We start from the raw sequence: 20,394 nt of genomic DNA on the forward strand, positions 1-20,394 counted from the left end.
CTGGAGATCCGGAACAACTCCTTCACCCAGCGCTGAGCTCAGCTGGGTGTTCTCAGCAACAGCTGTGGTGAGTGAGACTCAAAACCTTCATTACCTGATGATTCACTTCAGAGTTTTAATGATTCTAGATATTTAATCTGACAATCTGAAGTCGTTTGCATTATGATGCATTATGAGTTTTAGGCTTGATTTGATGACATTCTTTGCTTTCTGGTAGAAACACTGGATCACAAAAGTGTTCGAATCCTAAACAGAGTTCACACAATCCAATAATGGTTTTAATACAAATCAGTTTATTTGTTGCTCTGTTGTAAAGCTACAACATAAAAGGGATGAAATTGAAAAACAACAGTAGTGCACTAAAGAGGAGTCAGAACTGTTTACTGTCCAGTGGCCCAAACAACCTGCAGCAAAGTTAACTGTGCAGCAACCCAAATAACATCGGCATCAAGAGCTCTGAAACATTGGTCACAGGCAACTCAGCGCTAAAACTAACTAATCATCATCTTCATTTTACTGGTCCCTTTTATTATGATAGTCTAAAGAGAAAAAAGTTGAGTGGCTTATTTATTGAAAAAAAAGTTTTATTGTGCCAAACAGAATGAAAATGTAACTTTAACCAGTTTCAGTTTTGTTCTGTGGCTGTGGATGAACAACATCTGTAAAATCAAAATCCAGGTTGTAGCTAATGTCTGCCTTGGATTTCAGTCTGTTCACAGATTGCGGCTCCATCCGGCACGCTGGGCTCTTCATGCTCTCTTCATGCCGCGCGCCATGAGGCAGGCGAACACCGTCATCACCATCTTGGGTTTGACCTCCACCAGGTCCTCGGGCAGCGCGTAAACTCTGGCGCCAATCTTTCTCGCCATGGAGATGGCGTATCTGGAAACGTGACCGTGAGCAAACATGTCTTTGGTCAAAGACTTCAAACTTAAACTCTGAAATCATGACAGCAGACATTTTTAAACAGTGGTTCAGGTGCCCACGCTACAGATAAGGCTCCTGGACTGTGGTTCAGATCATCATTCATGTCTGACAAACTGTAAACCTGAGTTTTAAGTCCTTCTTATTATAGAACTTTCAACTAACTAATGTCAGACACAACGTGAAGCATGTGGTGGGACGGCAGAGCAGCACCTGGTGCTTCTCGATTCTTGTTTACGGTTTTGGGAGCTTGAACATTTTTATTTATTTTTTTTATTACTGCACTACTGTAACCGTACATACTTTGCGTTGTTGAGTTTTTCCTCCTCAGTCAGGTCCTCTGTCTTTAGCAGGTCATATCTGATGGATCCGGGCTGAATGGCATCGATCAGGTCTAGAACTGGCATGCTGCTGCTAATGGAGCTGTCCTAAATGTACAAGAGAACAGGGGTTTAATTAACCTCAGACCAACCTCACTGCTTCTTTCACCGGAATTCCAGTACCTTGAAGCTGGAGATGGTGGGTTTTCCGGCCTGTGTGAGCAAGTTGTTGACCCAGGCCACGATGGTGTCGTCAGTCACTTTCTGCCCATCGCCCAATTCCTCAAGGATGTTCAGGGTGTATCTGAGAGGACAGATACAAATTCAGTGCATGGTTCAGTGTCACCTTAATACCTTAGCTGCTTTCTGCTGCAGGCTTAGTTCTATATCGCTGATTTTACTGCTAGCAAATAAAGTATTATTCAAGTCAGCAACTGGTGATGCAAAGACAAAGACCAGACATGTGAGATGCTGCATGTGCAGCTCTCGCCATCATCGTGTCGCCGTCCGGTGTCAGAGTTCAATGCATGAATACTAGAGCAGGAAACCCGAAGCAGCTTTGTCACCTCCGCATGAGCTGCCAGAGCAGAGCGAGGGTGAGGGTTCTGTTCCCTTCGTTCAGGTCCTGACCCGCAATGCCGACCAGAGAGAACTTGGCCTGCTTCTTTCCCAGCTCCACTGCATAGTTACAGTTCTCCAGCTGAAACACAAATGAATAAATGACTTTCGTTTAAATCCAGACTCAGTTTTCACATTTGAAGGTTGTACCTTCTTCATGTTGCTGCCCAGTTTCGGGTAGGGAGGCTTGTTGACTCGATCCCAGTCCACAGGTACTTTGATCTTCTCGTACAACTGAAAGATCACGATGGCGTCATCAAGGTCTCTGCAACGCAAGGTTTCAAATCAGGTCTGGCTTCTGTTGCTCTGGTAATGGGCCTTGTATTGTAAGGGCTTTATCTGGGAGCTAAGGCCAAAAGACATTGTGTCCTACCCGTAGAGGTGGTTGACACGAGGGTTGACCCCCAACGAGTTCATCCAGTTCCTGAAGGTGCGCTCCTCCCTGGTTTCACCTGAAGGAAGCATCAGTTCTTCAAGTGAATTCAGTTGCCACTGAACAGCACAAACATTGTCCACTGTCTTTAAAAGCCACCTTCGATAGAGCTCCAGTCGATGTCCTGGTTCTCTGGTTTCTTCAGAGCCGGATACTTGTTAAAGAGATTGGCTACAAAAGCCAAGTTGAGTTTGGGATTTCCCCGGACGACGTCTGCTGGCATGACGAACTGCCGGCAGCCGAGCCGCTCGGCCTGCTCCAGCATGCACTCGGCTCGCTTCAGGTCGTCCTTCTCCTGCAGAGAGCGAGGAGATGCGGGATGTAGGAACCTGCAACCAACCATGGAACGAACGCAGAGGCCTTTGGAGTCTCTTACCCTAATCCCAGACATGTCGATTGCAATCGGGGGGATTCCCTCCTCCTCGCCTTTGGGTGCAACCTGCTCCAGGAGGTTGTAGTAGGCCTTCGAGTCCTACGAAGCAGCAAGCGTCGTTTAGGGCAGAGCCAGGTTAGCGCCTACTACATGGTAGTTATGCTTCGGTCCTCAGCTGTAGAAAAAGGTGGCGCTACCTTGATGTCGGAGCTGAAGTTGTTGATCCTGCTACATCCAGCCTGCTCCAGGTGATAGTTGGCCCAACGCAGCAGCAGCTCCTCAGGGGAGAGTTTCATCAGGTCCTCTAGACTCTCGCCGTCGCGCAGCAGAGCGATCAGAGCTGCACACAGTGAAGCACTGATGGTGACCAGCAGCTGGACGTACAGACCCAGTACTGAACCCATCTGAACGTGTGACTCGCTGCTCTTTTAAACTGACAAACCTTCGTTCCTGCTGAGCTCGATGTCGGCAAACAGTCCAATCTTGATGACCTGCCACAGCAAACCCAGGACCAAGTGCTGCCGGCCCTCCTTCAGGTCCTCGGCGCCGATGTTCACAACGTGGCAGCCGATGGCCGAGGCCGAGTTCAAAGACAGGTTCAGGTTCTCCTGTTAAGACCAGTGGCACAATACAGGGTGTAAAGACAATGGAAGCTGCAGGAAGCTGGGTCGACTGAAGCAGAAGCCACGGTCCCACCTGGATGGTGAAGGGTGTGAGCTTCTTCTTGTTGATGGTTCTCTCATCGATGGTGTCGGGCACAGACAGGTTGATCATCTTGCTAATGGCACAAACATCAGGATGCTCAGAACATGTTGGCGACACACGTTCTGCTGCTCTTACATCCACACTCACCACAGAATGATTCCATCTCCCATAGCGGAGAACAGGGCGTCCGTGTCGGGATCCATGGGCAGCAGGTGTTTACAGTCTGCGTCCTTCTCCAGAGCCTTGTTGATCCAGTTGACGAAGGCCACCTTCTCCTCCTCTGGACACACAAGACAGGGTTTTAGTCAACAACAAAACACACAATATGATGTTCAGAGAGTATTTTCCAAAAGCTGCACACTGGTTTGTTGAACATTTACTACGTGTGGACTGATGTGATCTCAACACGTCGTCTCACCTGCGTACGAGTGCTGGGTCCCCGACTGCTCCGAGGTTCCTGCCACGCTACAGATTCCCTCCTTCTTGTTGATGGCCTTTCTGAAAGTCTTGGCAACCTCTGTGCTCTTCAGGCTGTGAGCGATCTGAAGGTCAAGCAGCGACAAAGAATAAGGTCTGACCGGCCCGTTGGCTGGAGCAACGTGACCTTTGAACTGACCTGAGTAAACTCGTCGAAGGTGAGCTGGTCGCTGCTCCTGGTGAACTCCTGGACCATCTCTCGGATCTTGTACCCGGGCAGAGCCAGGTTTGCGGCTCGGAAGAGCTCGTTGAGTTCCTCTTTGCTGATGAATCCATTGTTGTCCACATCTGTAAAAGACCAGAGACACAATAATCGTCTCCGGGTTTTATACACGACGCTGAAGCTGGTTCACTTTGACCATGTTCTACACCTTCAAACCACCAGTCAGTAACTGTTGGTTTCTTACCAATCTTGTTAAAAGCTTCTCTAAGCTCCTCCAGTTCCTCCGTGGAGATGGAAGCAGTGGCAGCCATGACCTGAAACTGACAAAAAGAAACACAACGCCTTAAAGGTTTTTTAAGATTCAGGACACCATCTTAAAGTGCTGCTTTGTTCGTTACTGAACTGGACTGGACTGAACGTCTGGTACCAGACAACAGCTTTGTCTGCACCAGGCCTTCAAACTGTGGCTGCCTGGTGGTGAGAACATAAAGCCCTGTCAACAGTCGACAGTATGATGGATGAGTGAGGACTCAGACATCGTCTTATCACCAATGTGATTCTCAGTTGTACAGATTAATAAAGTGCAACAATGAATAAAGTGACCAGTTATGCAGGTCACTAATTACCACTACGACACAGCAGACGTATCCACACAGCCTCCTGGTTCCAAAACACAACTAAACTGCAGACGAGCGACATCAGGCTCATCAGAATAACGGATTTGTGATTATGCAGAGATTCCACATTTCAGGGAAATGAACGCCAACATGCCACAAACACATGAACTGTACCAGATGTAATGTCATAGTTCCAGGCTCTCCTCCGTAAAGCTGTGTGTAACGCTGCAGTGTTTGGATCCTCTGCCAGAGCCGAGCTGAGTCGAAGCAGAGCTTCTGCTTTCATCCTATCCTTTTAAGCAGCTTCTACTTCAGACCCGCCCGCTTGTTAGTTGCGAGGTGTGAACAGGAAGGTGATGTAGCAGAGAAGGAAGTGGACCAATAAACTGGATCTACTGGCTTCAGACTTGATGTCCGCATTAATTGAAACTATAGAACCTGTCTGTCCAGTGTGCTGGTTCCCCAGTGACTCGCACCCGACCCCCATCAGCAGCAGCAGCAGCAGCAGCAGCAGCTGAAAATGGTCACATCTGTTCCGTTAGATTTCACTTACATAAACAGATTTAGTTCAGAGTGTGAAGGTTGATTCAAATAAAGAACTGAGCTATCTGCTAATATAATATCCAGTCCTAGTCCTAGCCGTGTGTTTAGAGTATAGATCCAGTTTCAGCTGGATCATCGTTTCCTAAACCTTCTTTCAAGACGCACGCGTCTTTGCAGCTCACAACCAAGATGTGGCTCAAGTGTGAAATAGCTTCAGCAGCTCGGCTCCAACAGAAGCAGAAGCGAAACCGTCAGCGACCTTCAGCTCACTTCTGGTTTAGTCCAAACGACTCAGTGACTCAGACACTTCACCACTGGGTAAATGTTGCTGCCTGGCGTGGGCCGGTCAAACACAGCCCCTCAGTCAAAGTCTGGCCTCGTTAAACCATAGGGTTGAACGTGTTGTTGGCTTGTGTGACCATCAGAACCACAGACACTGGGAACGGAGAAGTTCTGACCCGAACTTCACTAGTCATTCTTCAATCTGGCACAATTAGCTTCTTTTGTATTGTTCATCTGGAATCGTAAAATTCGACTTTCTCGTCGTACCCAAAGGTGTGACCACAGTCATGTCCTGGTGCGTTACTTGCTGCTCAGCGTTCACCTTTCGGCCATCGTCTCGGAGCCTGAGGCCCTGTGTGCTCACACCCGTCCTGGCCTCGCGCTTCTCTCGCTCGCCTTAGAGGGATTTTTTGCAGTTGAAGTAAAGCTAACCACAAACTTCCTTTTCAGCTCGCTGCAGTGGTTTAGCTTCTTCTTCCTCCTCCCTTGCAGGCCTCACTCAGGTTTAAACTGCCCGTTTCAACATGCAGCAGTGAAGGATGTGAGCGAGGCAGGTTTCTGGACAAATCTACCAACGGTGAAGACCAAGCGATCTAACTTGATGTACTATCGCTTGTGCTGTAACATATGCAACCACACAATTACGGACTGTTTCCAACCCTTTCTCAGTTTGTTGTCAACTAAACAAGAATGAATCAAATCAGTCTCTGCAGTGTTTCTTCCCACAGTGATGCCTTCGCAGACACCTGCTGTGTTCTCAGCACAACTGGACTCGTGGCTCTTTACCTGAGGTGAGGTGAAGTCTGGGCCTGGAGGAGTATCGTCGTCTCTATGCTGCTGCTCACAGCTCGACGGGCGTCACACTGAGCGCAGGGCCACAACGCAACGCACATATTCAAATCTAGGAAGAAGGAAGTGACACACACTTCAGAAATAGGAATGAAAGTTTTGTCTTTATAAGGCAATGAGAGCTGGCGGCAAGTCAAGGTGAAGCCACATGATGGGCAGATGGAAACGTCACCCACACACAGACACGTCTCATGTTTTACGTAGAGGTAGAAGGATGACAATTGGGCTCTGAACCGCACACTTTATGCGCTCATGTTTCACAGGTTCTAGACGTCATCTATCGTTGTTCAGCACAGTGCTGATGAAAACCAATAGCTTCACAGCATTAGATGCTACAAGTCAAAGGAGAAACACACTGGACTCGACCAAAGTACACCTGGGGTCTCCTGGTACTGACCTTCAGCAGGATGAAGTGCTGGGGTTGAGACTCTGGAGACAGACGTTCTGGTACAGCTGTGAACCAGACACGCGTACGGATCCAAAGCAAAGGACGTCGACGCAAAGGGAGTGAACAGTGGTGGCCCTAAACTGGAGCAGCTGTGATGTTACACAGCATCAGTAAATGTTTAGGGTTCAGTGTAAAAGCAGATTTTTACATAGAAAAGACACGCAGCAGTGAGAAGGTACCAGCACATGCAACTGAGTGAGTGGGAGTTTACCATCACTTTGTCGTCCTGTCAGACAGCTGCGCTTGTGTCTTCTGTTCAGCATCACTTCAAACAGGGACAAATGGGAGTGAACAGGAGGAGACGGCCTCCACAGGCACCGCTGAGGAGCAGGGTTTCACATCAGGGGTGTTCATCCCTCCAAGCAGAGCCATGGGGCCATCGCACCTATTGGACCCGGTCCGGACTGCTTCGCATGTGACCCTGAGGACCTGAGGACCTGGAACCAGGCAGCTTCACTCTGACCACGTGAACTTACACAGTCCAAATGAAACTGAAAAGTGAATAACCTCCACAGTGAGACGTTCATCTGAGTAATCCGACTGATTTTTGACTACAACCTGAGTCCAGCTCACAGGCAACAGCTCTTCTGCTGATGGTTCCCAGTGAGCAGCAGCCACGGAACCAGTGTGTCCACTCTGCAACCTCTCTATCCTCCACCGCGTCTCAGATGATGGTTTCTCTTTCATTGTGGCTCCGTTCTGTGCACTGCCCTTTTATACTGTACTTATGTTCTTGGTTTTTATGTATCTTATCCAGTCAGATATTAATATATAAAAAAATAAATAAAACTTGAGTGTACTTTGACAGATACATGCCCAGAGTTGCATTTGTGGTTTTAAGATAAATATTGTAATATCTGGAGTTTCCTGTTGTCTTATCTTGACACTTTGAAGCACATTTAACTCGTGTACTTTTACTTCGTTAACTCTGGATTTCTGATATTGTTGAGCGCAGCAACTCCTGCGAGGTCTTTGTGAAAAGAATAAACGTATTGGTAAAGTCTTTGGTCACGAACTTGGCCGCTTATTTATGTAAAAGAAGAATCCTGCTCCGTCGACGCACAAGCAAGTCATATAAACAGCACCTACACAATACAGGTGCATTTCAAGAGAACCTACCGCAATGTCTCTACTAAACGCACAGAACATTTACCGCAAACACACAAAGGAGCAAGAGCGCACCAATATACCTTAACTTTACTAATACAAAAAGAAAAGCTCGCGTGACGTAAACATAAACAATAATCCAGCCAATCACGGCACGGCCTGGGGGTCACCTGACCTCGACTTCCGTCAATGACGCAGTTGTCAAAATGGCAGGACACGAGCGCCAGCAGCACTTGTCTCCGTGTTTGTGTGATCTGATGAGGTAACGGCTCCTCACAGCGCGTCCTCTCTCCCTCTGGTCCCGCGTCGCTAGCTTTAGCCTGACTAGCTAACGCTGTCTCCCGTCCCCAGGCTGCTGTGGTCCCTGGTCGCGCCCTGCGCCTACCTCAGCCTCCTGCTGACCCTGCTCCTCCTGCTGCTCCTGCTGGGGCTCCGCGTGTGGCTGCAGGGCCGCCGTAGGGCCCGCCGAGCTCAGGACGGAGGTCCGGCCGTGGCTTTCTTCCACCCGTACTGCAACGCCGGAGGAGGCGGAGAGCGGGTCCTGTGGTGCTCCCTGCGGGCTCTCATGCACCGGTACCCGACTTAGTCTGCGGAACCGGAAGCTACTCCAGTAGTAGCGCTTCATCCTGAAACTCACGGTGATCCTTGAGGCTCTGATGTGTAAAGCGTTGCTGATCTGACCTGTGTTATTGTTTCCTCCTCACCTAGACGTCCAGACGTGTCCTTTGTGGTTTACACGGGGGATCAGGGAGTGAGCGCTGAGGAGATCCTGGAAGGAGCCCGGCAGCGATTCAACATCACCCTGCCTCGACCGGTCGCCTTCATCTTCCTGCGACGTCGTGTTCTTGTGGAGGCCTCCTCCTACCCTCACTTCACCCTGCTGGGCCAGAGCGCCGGCTCCATGTTCCTCGGTAACGGATGCCAGAGACGGAGGAAGCTGCAGAAAGGCTGCACTGACTGATGCGACTACCTCTGTCTGTGTCTTAGGCTGGGAGGCCCTGACGGCCTTCGTTCCTGACCTGTACGTGGACTCCATGGGCTACGCCTTCACTCTGCCCATCTTCCGCTACCTGGGAGGATGCCAGGTGGCGAGCTATGTCCATTATCCCACCGTCAGCACTGACATGCTGTCGGTGGTCAGAGAGAGGAACCCCAGGTAACACGCATGGGTGAAGCACTGGCGTCAGGCTGGTTTTACACTAGTGTCCACGCTGAACAGGATACAGATGGTTCCTAGTATAACCTGGTACCTGGCAGGAACGTGTGTGGCTCTAAGGATGCTGATGAGGCTTCAGTATAATAGGAAGAAGCTGTCCTCTGCTCTGTCCTCCAGGTTCAACAACGCTAACTTCATCTCCAGAAACCCGGTGCTGAGTGCAGTGAAGGTGGTGTACTACTGCTGCTTCGCTCTGCTGTATGGCCTGGCCGGCTCTTGCAGCGATGTCATCATGGTGAACTCCACCTGGACGCTGGGACACATCCTGGCTTTGTGGCGCTCTCCAAGCCGCACCAGCATCGTCTACCCGCCCTGTGACGTCAGGGCGTTCCTGGACATCCCTCTGGAGGAGGAGGAGGAAGAGGATGAAGGCGAGGGCTGGGAGGAGCTAGGGCATGAGCTGGGGAGTGAAGAGGACAAAGGAGACAGGAAGTGTCACTCCATTGTGTCGGTGGGTCAGTTCAGACCTGAGAAGGACCACCCGCTCCAGATTCGGGCTTTCAGCACCCTGCTGCACAGGAAAGGAGAAGGGCCAGGGGGAAGGGAGTCCCTGCGGCTCGTGCTGATAGGTGGATGCCGGAACCGGGAGGATGAGGAGAGGGTGCTGATGCTGCAGGGGCTTTGTCAGGACCAGGGCGTGTCGGACTTAGTCGACTTCAAAATCAACGTCCCCTTTGAGGAGCTGAAGAGGGAGCTGGTGAACGCAACCATAGGCCTTCACACCATGTGGAACGAACACTTTGGCATCGGTGAGCACAACACGTGGATTATACACTGTCCAGTCACAGGATGTGAACACTGGACAAAAGGGTTAAACAAGATTATTAAGATTAAATATAATCCAAGTTCTAAACAATATATACTGTACCTGTAATTCTTAAAGGAAATGTGTATATAAAAATCCTTTGCAGTGTCCAACTCATCCGTCTTCCCTCTGTTCCAGGTGTGGTCGAGTGTATGGCTGCAGGCACCATTGTTCTCGCCCACAAGTCCGGCGGTCCGAAGCTGGACATCGTGGTGCCGTATGACGGTGGGCAGACAGGTTTCCTGGCCGACAGCGAGGACGGCTACGCTGCTGCCATGGAAAACATTCTGGCACTGTCTCCATCAGCCAGACTGGAGATCCGGCGAAATGCACGGCGCTCAGTAGAGCGGTTCTCTGATCAAGAGTTTGAAGCGTGTTTCCTCGCAGCCATGGAGCCGCTGATGATTAAACTGGAGCGATGAGTCTGCAGCAGGAACCAGGAGTTATGTTAGAAGCTTTCCAGGGGCTTTGCTTTAAGAGAACATTGTCAGGACAGGTTCCTGGACAACATGCACGGCCTAAAGATGTCAACAACACAGGACATTTCCTGTCTTAGCACCACTAACGCAGATGAAGGCAGTTAATATGTCCTTCCATTGATGTGATCATAGTTTGTGTTGGTTCCTGAGTTTACGTGAAGGGCTGTGAATGTGTCGGGGTGAGTTAAATGATGCTTTCAGTTTTTGGCCAATTCTCATTCCTGTTTGTGATGTGGTCCAGGCAAGAGAGTATCATAATATGTAAATTAAGGGGGTTTTAATTTAATTAATTTTAATTTAAACGTGCCAGTGTTATTGGGTGAACTAAAAATATTATCGGACACTTTCTGTCGTTGTCTGGTTGATACTGCAGATCCTGCTCCCAGAATCCTTGAGGGCCAAATGTGGAGCTCATAGCTCATTTATAACATGTTGAAAAACATGATTTTTATATTTAAAAATGCCTCTTAGAAACCGATGTGAAGGAAGAGTCAGATAGTTCAGCTCTGCCTCAGAATAAGACTTTATTGTTTGAGAGCCGACGGGTTGTGCGATGCTGTCTGCAAGTCGTTCGGACAGTCACGCTCTTCAGCCTCATGGGAATTGACCCCCGTGGATCCTGCATCACCTGTGCCTGAATCCTCCACCTGTGGAGCGTCTGCAGCACTCACCAAACCGTCACCTGTGTTTTCTGCTTCATCTGAGCTGCTGTCCTCCATCACAAATAAGTTTTTCATGGAGTCTGCCACCGCTTCTCTCAGCTCATCCTCTGACTCCGCGAAGTTCCTGATGAGTAAAAAAAAATGTAGCTATACAGAATTAAAATGAGCATTTATGAGTCAGAGAGAGCACGATGCTGGTGTTGCTGCAGAAACCAGGATGTGGTTTTACATGTGCAGCTCATAACCAGGACGCTGCCGAGTCCTGATCAGAAAAGCCGAGTGGCCCAGGAGCCACATGACCACAAAGGTTGTGACTGAGAAGCTTTGTTATCTTTGGTTTGCTTCTCACCATCCATACACTATATACAGGAACTTCAATATGATCATAATATGTCATTGCTACTATCAGAAACTACAGTTAAGTGACATTGAACATACCACCAACGCGGAGGTCCGTAGTCCAACCAAACCACAGTCATCAAAAGGTAAAAGACACATTATCAACTTACGTGTCTTCATCTTCTGATCTGTGGTCTGTCTCCACATCAGAGTCTTCCTCCTCTGCTTCATCCTCTGGCTCTGCAACAGAGAGTGAACGCGCGTCAGTGACTCAAACAAACGTTGGCTGCTTCTTTCTGCAGCTGGCAGAGACCACAGCGTTCGTCACTGACCCAAAGCTGCCGAGTCCAGAGTTGAAGTGAGTTGAGCCTGAGCTAGAGCGTTCAGCAGCGTGTCGGGGCGGCGGTGGAGCCACTTTCTGCGACCAGCCTCCTCGTCACCTGGGGGGAAACCACAACAGAATTGGGTCCAGTTTCATTTTAATGGGCGACTTGTTCAAAGCCATAAATACCCATCGGAACTTTCTGCTGCACCTGTTTCAGCCTCCATCACTGTGTTGTATATGGAGTTGACGTTCATGTTGGCCAGAGCGTTCAGCACAGTCTGAGGAGTCCTCTGGGTCCACTCCTTCCTCACCGCTGACCAGTCCCTGAGCTTCAACTGCTCCCCCTCCTGGAGACTCAGAGTCTGGTTCAGAGGGTCCATGTCCTGTTGGGAGAATTGGGGACACAGTTAGGGAGAGAATGAGGAAAAGGAGGCATTGACTGTTTTTTATTTCTTACATTGTCCTCCTCTGATTCCTGCTTCGCCTCTTTCTTTGCATCATCTTTCATACCTTTGTCATCTAACAGGATTTCAAACATGATTCCCTTCTGTGGGAAATACAAACAATCATGAAATACTCATTTTGATACTGTAAATACAAAAACATGAAGGTAGGAGCAAGGTGAGGCCTCACACCTGATTAGAGACAAAGAGGCTGATTAAAAAACAAATAAATTTAGGGGGACACCATGAGTCCCAGTCAGAGCTCTGCTTAAATCAATGACTTTGCTTGTAAAAGAGGTAAAAAAAGTCAAAAGGATGAATATGGAGGTTTTCAGTGAGTGAGTGGAGCGTTTCTTGTGTCTGATGTCACCTTGTCTTTGTGTTTTCTCTCCAGCACCCTTCTCTGGTCTCTGTTGTCCTCTCTGATCTGCCTCAGAGCTGCTTCAACACCCTGAACAAAGAAACATGTAAATGTGGAAATATTGTGGTAGCAGAAATTGGAGTGGAGTAGAAACTAAATCATGGTAATGCTGAGTGATGATGAGAAACGTGCAGAGTAATATGACAGAAGTTAGGTTTGTTTGCATTTACCTGTTTAGGTGGAACCTCCTGCTGCTCTGTACCACCTGCACAAGGTTCAGGCTCTGCTTCACATTTCTCTTGTGGCTGAGTCTAAACATAACATGTGCAGTAAAGTACTTTTGTACATTATAGGTTTCATTCTAAAGTTTCTATCATCACAGTTTGTGGGAGCACCTCAGTCTGAGCATTCAGCCTGATCTGTCTCATCTCCTGGTGATACTGTTGTCTGATGAGGTCCAGTTGATGCAGGTAGTCCTAAACACACAGGAAGCAGCGGCTTGAAGGTTATGTTCATACAGCTGTGTAACAAAGTGAAGAAATGTCTCAATTTGTCACTGCCTAGTGTTCAGTGAGCCCACTTGGGCCTCCTGCATGTCCAACCTGCTGCCCCCTCTGCCTCCTGTCCTGGGGAGTGGGCTGGTGCTCAGGTTGTCTCACTTCCTGCTCCTCACCTTTGGGTCTCCTGTAGCGCTCAGCTGTGCATGGACGTAGACCCTGGGGGTCAAAGGTCAGGGAGTCTGTGTTAGGGCTAGGGCAATAATATCTCCGGTTTTATCCGGAGATAAAACATTTAAGTTGTATAATTACAAAGACATTAGGCAGAATTACTGTTACCCTTCTGTTTCCTCTGATGTCTAGATGAAACTATTGGACTTTTTATTAGACTCCATGTTTACATGTTTTGTACATGTTTGAGCGGTGGGAGGAGACCTCCTGACCAGGCTGTGAACCAGGTTCAGATGCCACAGGTATCTGTGACCTGTGACCACAGGTCATGGTCAGATTCTGTACAGTTGAACATGGCTTTTACAGAGGTTTACCAAACGTAGGCACCGTCTTTTCATCTGAATGTCATCCTTCCTGTTGCGGTTCTATAGGGCACCACTGAGGGTTTTAGGTTTGAATCATCTTCCTGTTGCTAAACTGGCATCAAACATGACTCTATTCAAATCCAGAGACTCAATTGGATTTTCTTCAACAACCACTGAGAGAAGAATGAAGGAGAAGAATTTGAGAGTGGTGGTCCAGCCTCCATCAGCTTGCTCCTACCAGCTGTTTCTCTGCTCTCAGCTTGTATTGGTTGGCCTCATGTCTCCTCTGCAGGTACTCATTACGAGCTGCTGCCACACTGTCACACACAGACACAAAGCTTGTAACTCAGTTTGACTAGGTCAGGTGTTTTCTGACCTGATCCTGACATATTTATATGTCGTATTTATGATATTGCCATGTAAAGTTGAAGGTTGGTGCTTGAAATAACACCAACTCACCATGACCATAACCCTGCTTCTGATTATGGACACAATCTAAAATATCTAATAAAAATAATTAATCAAACGGCAGCATAATCTATAATGAGACAGGTCTTGGAAGGCAAACGTTCACTTACAGCTGGTATGGCTCTGCAGGAGGAGCAGGGCAGTCATCACATGGCTCCTCTCTCCCTGGGGGAGGAGGAGGAGGAGGAAGGACAACCCTCTTGTTCCTTCCGTCAAAGGCATCCAGCTGGGCGTGATAGTGCTGGTAGTGGCCGACGTGCTGCTGCACATTAAACCTAAAAACACACATGGTTATACACACATCACATATCACATGTACATCATGTGGGAGTGATGTGAATATGAGCAGACTCTTTACTCACCGTTGGTTCTGCTGAGCTACAGCTTCTGGAGGTGCAGCTGGTTGTCGTGCTCCTCGATAAAGACGCTGTAATCAGTAAGGAGAAACAAAGCAGTTCTGCTAAACCATGACTTACATGTTGTTCCTGTAGATGCACGAGAGTTTACAGTTCACCGCTGACAGAATGACTGACAGAACCCTGACAGCCTCCTGTTATTGGCTTACTGTTACTTTGCAGAGAGCGGGGCTGGGGACCGGCTGCCTCCTCACAGCAGCCACGGGCCTCACTGATCCTCTGGACTTCTGTGCCTTCTCTGGAGCTACAGAAACAGGAACATCTGTTAGGACAAACTGATACAGGTACTTTCAATCTGGTTTGTGTTTGTGTGTCAGTTGGTAACAAAGCTTCTTCTCTTCCAGCTGAACATGACTAGAAAGACAATAACTAGGGGGCGCCACAGTAGAAATAACATGTGCCTGTTGTAAGTACAGCCTGTCTGTACAACAAACCTGTACATCAGCTCATTTCAAAGCCACGTCTGTCAGCACCTCAGTAAGTAGCTTTATCAGTCTAAAGGCTTCATCACATGCCACACAACAAGCTTAGCCCACGACAAACAACACAAAAACATGATCTGGATCCATTTGGAACTAATGCAACCAAATGGGGAGAAAAGAGGCCACATGAACAACTGTTACCAACTGCTACCTGATGTGTTTGCTCCTGCTCTGCTTTTAGTGGCCTGTGGTGCTGCCCTGTTGTGGTGCAGCACCATGGGACTGAGCTCTTCCTGCATCACCTGCACACACATACACACACGGACATTCATTTAGTACAGGCCACAGAGGGTGGGGCTGGGATGCACAGTGGTGATAGTACTAGGTGTCACTGGCCCGGTACCTGTGGCTCTAGGTGTTTACAGACGTACTTTTCCAGGAAGGGACGTCTGAGGACAGACGTGATGGAGGGACGGTCACGAGGGTTGACCTGGAAATGTTTATGTGCAAACTTATGTAAAACATTTCACTGATGGAAAACAGGATCCTCAGGACACAGGTTCAACTCTGATCTGACACATTTAAATATTATTTCACTCTATAAACATACAGTACTGCATCTGATATCTGTATGAGCTCCTCCAGCACGAGAGGAATTATATGAACAAGACATTACTTACACAAGTTACACAACTTTAGGGTGAACTCAAGTTTAACGTGTCTCACCTTAAATAGGTGTGAGAGCAGCAGGCGGAGTTCATGGGAGTAGAGGTTTGGTACTGGGCTGTAGCGCCCCCTGCAGATTTTCATGACCAGCTGCCGCAGATTGCTGCCCTCAAACTGCAGGTGAACACACACATGCAGAAGGCAGAAGTGTCCTAATGGTCTCTGCTGCAGCGAACTGCAAGCTAGTGTGCTGGCATTATTGATATGTCTCCTATCAACCTGTGGCTTTTAGTGAATAATGATGCAAAGTATTGAATGAATGTGTGTAGTTTTTGTTGCCATATATATCACTGGTTTCTATATTAGATGGTGACAAAAGGGAGATGTTGATTAATATCCAACAACCTAAACTGTGAACATTAGTGGGAGTGTGTTAGCAGCTGTGTGTCGTGCAGCTTACTGGATGTCTGAGCGTGCAGAGTTCATACAGGACACAGCCCAGAGACCAGATATCCCTGCAGAGCATGAACACACAGACATCTGCATGAGCAATGGATTACATCACATCACATCCCTCCAGGTCGGGACTGTACTGTGTCACCAATAAACAATAGTTGTTGTGTAATCTGACATATTTGCCAGTGCTCAACATGAGCTCCACTTAGAAACACAAGATGTAAACATTTGGTGGCTGAGGACTGACTGGTGGCTCTGTGAGACTTCAGAACCAGGCTTAGATTGAAAGAAGGACTCAGGCTGTGAACATTGTGTAGACAAGGTCATGAAATTAGGAGCTTTACTATGAGTGTGTGTGACAGAGGAAGTAGCTCCACTGTATAAAACAAAAGCAGAGCAGGAACAGAGCAGGGATCTGTGCACATTCTGAGATGTTTACATGTGGGTGAAATAAACTGACGGAGATGCTTTGACTACAGCAAGTTTTCTAATCACACCCAGGCACCAGCCTGGATGGCTGGAACATTGCTGTGCAGGGCAAAGAGATTGCATTTCAAGGTTGGAGAGTGTAATTCCAGCTATAGCAGTGTCAGTTTTCTCAGAGTAGTGTAGAAGCTCTTCTCTGGGTGTTCTGTCCAGAAGTGTGACTATGTGAACCAGGGACCTTACATACGTCTTGTTGTTGTATGGACGGCTTTCACAGATCTCTGGGGAGAGGTAGTACGGCGTCCCAACACACGTCCTGGCCAGCTCCATGGTGCTGCACAGTTAAAAAACACTCAGTGCCTCTGCTAAGAACATGGCCAGGTTTATATGTTAAGACCTCCCAGTGTTGCAAGCATTATCATGATCCATCCCAGGCCTGTCAGCAACCATGTTCCTATTCAGTGAACCTCCAATTATTTTCACAAGCACATGTGTTTACTTGTCCTAGTCGACAATATGGGCAGTGACAATGACTGTCTGGAGGCCGTCCATGTGTTTACGAGTACTGTGTGTCTAAGGATGACACCGCCTTACTTATTCAACATTCTTGCGATTCCAAAGTCCCCAAGCTTTGCTTTCATCCCTCTGCTGGTCAGGAAGATGTTCTAGATCACAGGGAAGAGCAGGGATGAGAGCAGGTCTACAATTCAAGAGAAAAACAGTGTCTGTGTGTGTAACCAGATATGCTGGCGGTGAACAGAGGTTAAGTTGTAAGTATTTGTTGCACTACACAATGCTACATGTGAATGCGTACAGTAAATAAGTGTCAGGTGTGTTTTATGTTTCTTTATGTTAATAGGATATAAATGTCCATCATGTCATTTTCTATTTATTTTGATGAATGTCATTCGAGCAGTGTGGCTCAGGTTGGGATGTACGGTCTGAGGGTTACAGGCTCAAATTATATGAAACCATCAATTCATTGACTAACTTCTGTTTCTATCTTTAGTTATGAACATACCTTAAAATGGGGAAAGGTGGACACTTAACTGGAACTGTTTCAATAAAATATTCTGCTAAAATTCAGGGAGCCTTTATTATACGTGAATACTTTAGCTGAAGATGGGTGCAATCAGAAGGAACCAGACATTAGAGGGTCCAGAGATTTAAGAAACTAATGAAGCTCCAGTGGTGCAGGACACATACCTGACATTTAATGTCTCTGTGGAGGATCTTCCTGTCATGGATGTGTTTCAGGCCAAGGCAGATCTGCACAAACCAGCTAATGATCTGAGAAACATGTATCCCAGTTATTCTCCTCCTGTGTAGTGTGTGTGTGTGTGTGTGTGTGTGTGTGTGTGTGTGTGTGTGTGTGTGTGTGTGTGTGTGTGTGTGTGTGTGCATGTGTGTGTGTGTGTGTGTGTGTGTGTGTGTGTGTGTATGTGTGTGTGTCTGTGTGTGTGTGTGCGTGTGTGCGTGCGTGTGTGTGTGTGTGTGTGCGTGTGTGCGTGCGTGCGTGCGTGCGTGCGTGCGTGCGTGCGTGCGTGCGTGTGCGTGCGTGCGTGCGTGCGTGCGTGCGTGCGTGCGTGCGTGCGTGCGTGCGTGCGTGTGTGTGTGTGTGCGTGCATGCATGCACCTGCTCCTCAGAGAAGTGGACTCCTCTCTGCGTGTTGATCTTCTTCAGCAGATCTCCTCCATTACAGTACTCCATGACTATGTAGAGGCTGCTCTTCTCTGTACAAACACACATCTGTGACCACTAAACTTTGCTAATATCCATCCACAAACATGCACGCGCACCTTGGAACGACGTGATAAAGGTGACGATATTCGGGTGTTTCATCTTCGACAGCAGCGTCACCTCTTTTTTAGATGCTTCCTTTTCTTTTGCTGACATCTGTGCAGTGAACACATTCAACTCTCTTAATGAACCATAGCGTAGAGCAGCTGGGTGACGACTACACCACGTTGGAGATCGGCTCTTTACTGTACCTTTGTCAGGTTGATCTCTTTGACCACACACTCTCTGTGTCCATGGCCGTCTCTTTCTCTGACCAGGAAGGCTTTGCCAAACGCACCCTCTCCGATCTGACGGACAACCTCATAGCTGTTCATAACACCTGGAAGGGCTGCCAGTCAGTCTGCTCATCGTCTGAGCTACTAGAAACGTGCATGTAACACTTATTCTAGCTGTTTTTTTGTTCTTGTTTCAATAGTATTCTACAGTAGAATACTATCAAAACAATAAAACTAGTATTTACTAGAATTTCTACTAAATATCATTTGTATGTGTATATTATATAAAGTAATGGAGTAAAATACCAGCAGCCCCACTATTAACAACATAATTAATATTGTCAAAACAAATAATAAAAAAGAAGCAGTGACAGCTCACAGAAAAACGAACAATTAAATATAATTGTCATTTATAATATAATATAAATAATAAAATTGTATTTTTCTGTGGACCGGTGCAACGCAGCTAGCTAGCTAACCTGCCCACGTAGCTTAGTTAGCTGTTAGCAGTCAATAAAGCACCATAAAGTAGATTAGATTTCATCAGATTCCGCTTTAATGTCATTACACAAATGCAGCGTGAACTATTAAGTCTTCACCGGCATCAACCTCTTCAACTCCAATCAAAGCCGGTATATATGTTTGAGGTTATTAATCCCCAAGTTTAGGTTAATTTACTGTTTTTAGTTTAATCCATTTTTGCCGTTACCATGGAGACGGACACACAGTCGACTAGCTCTGCCTTTAGGGTCTAACAAAAAGCATTAGTGCGTTTAATAACCAGAGGACTCCTCACTCACCTTTCACAGCGTTATCTTCTTCTTAAGCGTTAAAGGCACATAGTAAAACAAAGCGACACTAACGAGCAAAGGGTGACACTAAAGTGCCTGAACACTGAACTGCAGCGAACTGCAGAGGAAGCCGCATGGAATGCTGGGAGCTGTAGTTGTGCCGCTTTTGTTGTTTCGTCGAGACGATACATACTTTCAGAGCTTTCCACTTTCCATTGAATCTAACATATACACATTTATGAGTGTAACAGTTCTAAGCAGCCTTCTCAGGGTGACCCTCCACCTGGCCCGTTTCCCATGATGCCCCTGTGTGGCTCCCTCTGATTAGAGCCTTTAATGAAGAACAAATTTCCACTGTGATCGAATGACATGAAAGCAGGCTCAGCTGTGACAGCTGATCCAATGTCGCTTCTATGGAGCTATGTGTGTACTCCACTTCAGTAAAGGGACCCATCCACAGTCCAAAATATAAACGTGTACATTGGGTTTATCAATGCAGGTTTGACAGAATTTAGAATAAAGAAGAATAACTGTAACATGTTGAAGTCTGAAGGTGACTCGAGTCGAGTCACTGCATCTGGAAGACATCCAGACTCCATGAATAGTTAACAGCCAAGACTTAAACATTTTTAAAGACTAAGGTCTGGATTTCGTTTTTAATTTCAACTGTCTTTTAGATAAAACATACGTCATCTATATAGGTAAGAGATAAGATAAGAAAAACCTTTAATAGTCCCGCAGTGGGGAAATTTGTTTGTGTTGGCACAGTACAAAGCAGTACAGTACAGGTGGAGTGAGTATGAGGTCATTGCAGGGTTATTGCACAGTAATGGATATAAGTCTTGTCCCGGTTTGCACAAATGTTGTGGAGAAAATTATGTTATTTGTTCACACATTGTGTAAATATGGAGTAAATAAATGATTGTTCACAGATTTACACAAATATTGTGCAGAGCAGGTTGCTATATAAACCACTGATGCAGTGGGTGAGTGACTGTGGTGGGATGTGGTCAACAGTTCTGATTGTACAGTCTGACAGCAGCAGGTAGGAAGGATCTACGATATCTCTCCTTCACACAGCGAGGGTGGATCAGTCTGCTACTGAAGCTGCTCTCCATATGGTCTTTCATATAAAAATTCCTATATTATTTATTTATTTATTTATTAGGCGCTAACCCCTTTGCCATTAATTCAACATTTGCCAGGTTATA

At 47.2% G+C, this 20,394-nt stretch overlaps 3 protein-coding genes across 8 annotated transcripts; 1 reads left to right on the forward strand and 2 right to left on the reverse strand.

The window, feature by feature from the left end:
* Positions 1-273: 273 nt before the first annotated feature.
* Positions 274-7,941, reverse strand: lcp1 (lymphocyte cytosolic protein 1 (L-plastin)). The gene is made up of 18 exons (XM_029135717.3): positions 6,964-7,941; positions 6,702-6,841; positions 6,242-6,356; positions 4,258-4,333; positions 3,990-4,138; positions 3,792-3,915; positions 3,521-3,653; positions 3,365-3,446; positions 3,111-3,276; positions 2,866-3,008; positions 2,672-2,767; positions 2,395-2,590; positions 2,236-2,314; positions 2,013-2,127; positions 1,811-1,944; positions 1,428-1,548; positions 1,228-1,352; positions 274-882 (listed from the first exon to the last, which is right to left on the reverse strand). The coding sequence occupies exons 4-18, from the start codon at positions 4,322-4,324 to the stop codon at positions 750-752; spliced, it is 1,863 nt and encodes a 620-aa protein (XP_028991550.1). The 5' UTR covers positions 4,325-4,333; positions 6,242-6,356; positions 6,702-6,841; positions 6,964-7,941; the 3' UTR covers positions 274-749.
* Positions 7,942-8,034: 93 nt separating this feature from the next.
* Positions 8,035-10,702, forward strand: LOC114846718 (GDP-Man:Man(3)GlcNAc(2)-PP-Dol alpha-1,2-mannosyltransferase-like). Its single transcript, XM_029135718.2, has 6 exons — positions 8,035-8,121; positions 8,211-8,432; positions 8,568-8,770; positions 8,847-9,015; positions 9,193-9,824; positions 10,019-10,702. Exons 1-6 carry the CDS (start codon positions 8,066-8,068, stop codon positions 10,300-10,302), a joined length of 1,566 nt encoding a protein of 521 aa, XP_028991551.1. The 5' UTR covers positions 8,035-8,065; the 3' UTR covers positions 10,303-10,702.
* Positions 10,703-10,864: 162 nt separating this feature from the next.
* Positions 10,865-20,363, reverse strand: LOC114846716 (serine/threonine-protein kinase Nek5-like). Of its 6 annotated transcripts, none has more exons than XM_029135714.3 (24): positions 19,193-20,363; positions 18,369-18,496; positions 18,177-18,273; positions 18,013-18,110; positions 17,583-17,666; positions 16,971-17,041; positions 16,624-16,710; positions 15,955-16,009; positions 15,555-15,668; positions 15,232-15,318; positions 15,040-15,130; positions 14,556-14,650; positions 14,353-14,417; positions 14,101-14,265; positions 13,761-13,839; positions 13,092-13,205; positions 12,885-12,965; positions 12,720-12,800; positions 12,499-12,579; positions 12,143-12,232; positions 11,894-12,068; positions 11,693-11,800; positions 11,531-11,600; positions 10,865-11,145 (listed from the first exon to the last, which is right to left on the reverse strand). In XM_029135714.3, exons 2-24 carry the CDS (start codon positions 18,489-18,491, stop codon positions 10,884-10,886), a joined length of 2,373 nt encoding a protein of 790 aa, XP_028991547.1. In that variant the 5' UTR covers positions 18,492-18,496; positions 19,193-20,363; the 3' UTR covers positions 10,865-10,883. The 6 variants fall into 6 exon arrangements, with proteins under 6 accessions (XP_028991547.1, XP_028991549.1, XP_028991548.1 ...); XM_029135716.3 differs by having other exon boundaries at positions 17,583-17,645; positions 18,369-18,505; XM_029135715.3 differs by having other exon boundaries at positions 12,143-12,229; positions 18,369-18,505.
* Positions 20,364-20,394: the final 31 nt, after the last annotated feature.

This window comes from Betta splendens, chromosome 21 (genome assembly GCF_900634795.4).
Source record: "Betta splendens chromosome 21, fBetSpl5.4, whole genome shotgun sequence".
NCBI lineage: Eukaryota > Metazoa > Chordata > Actinopteri > Anabantiformes > Osphronemidae > Betta > Betta splendens.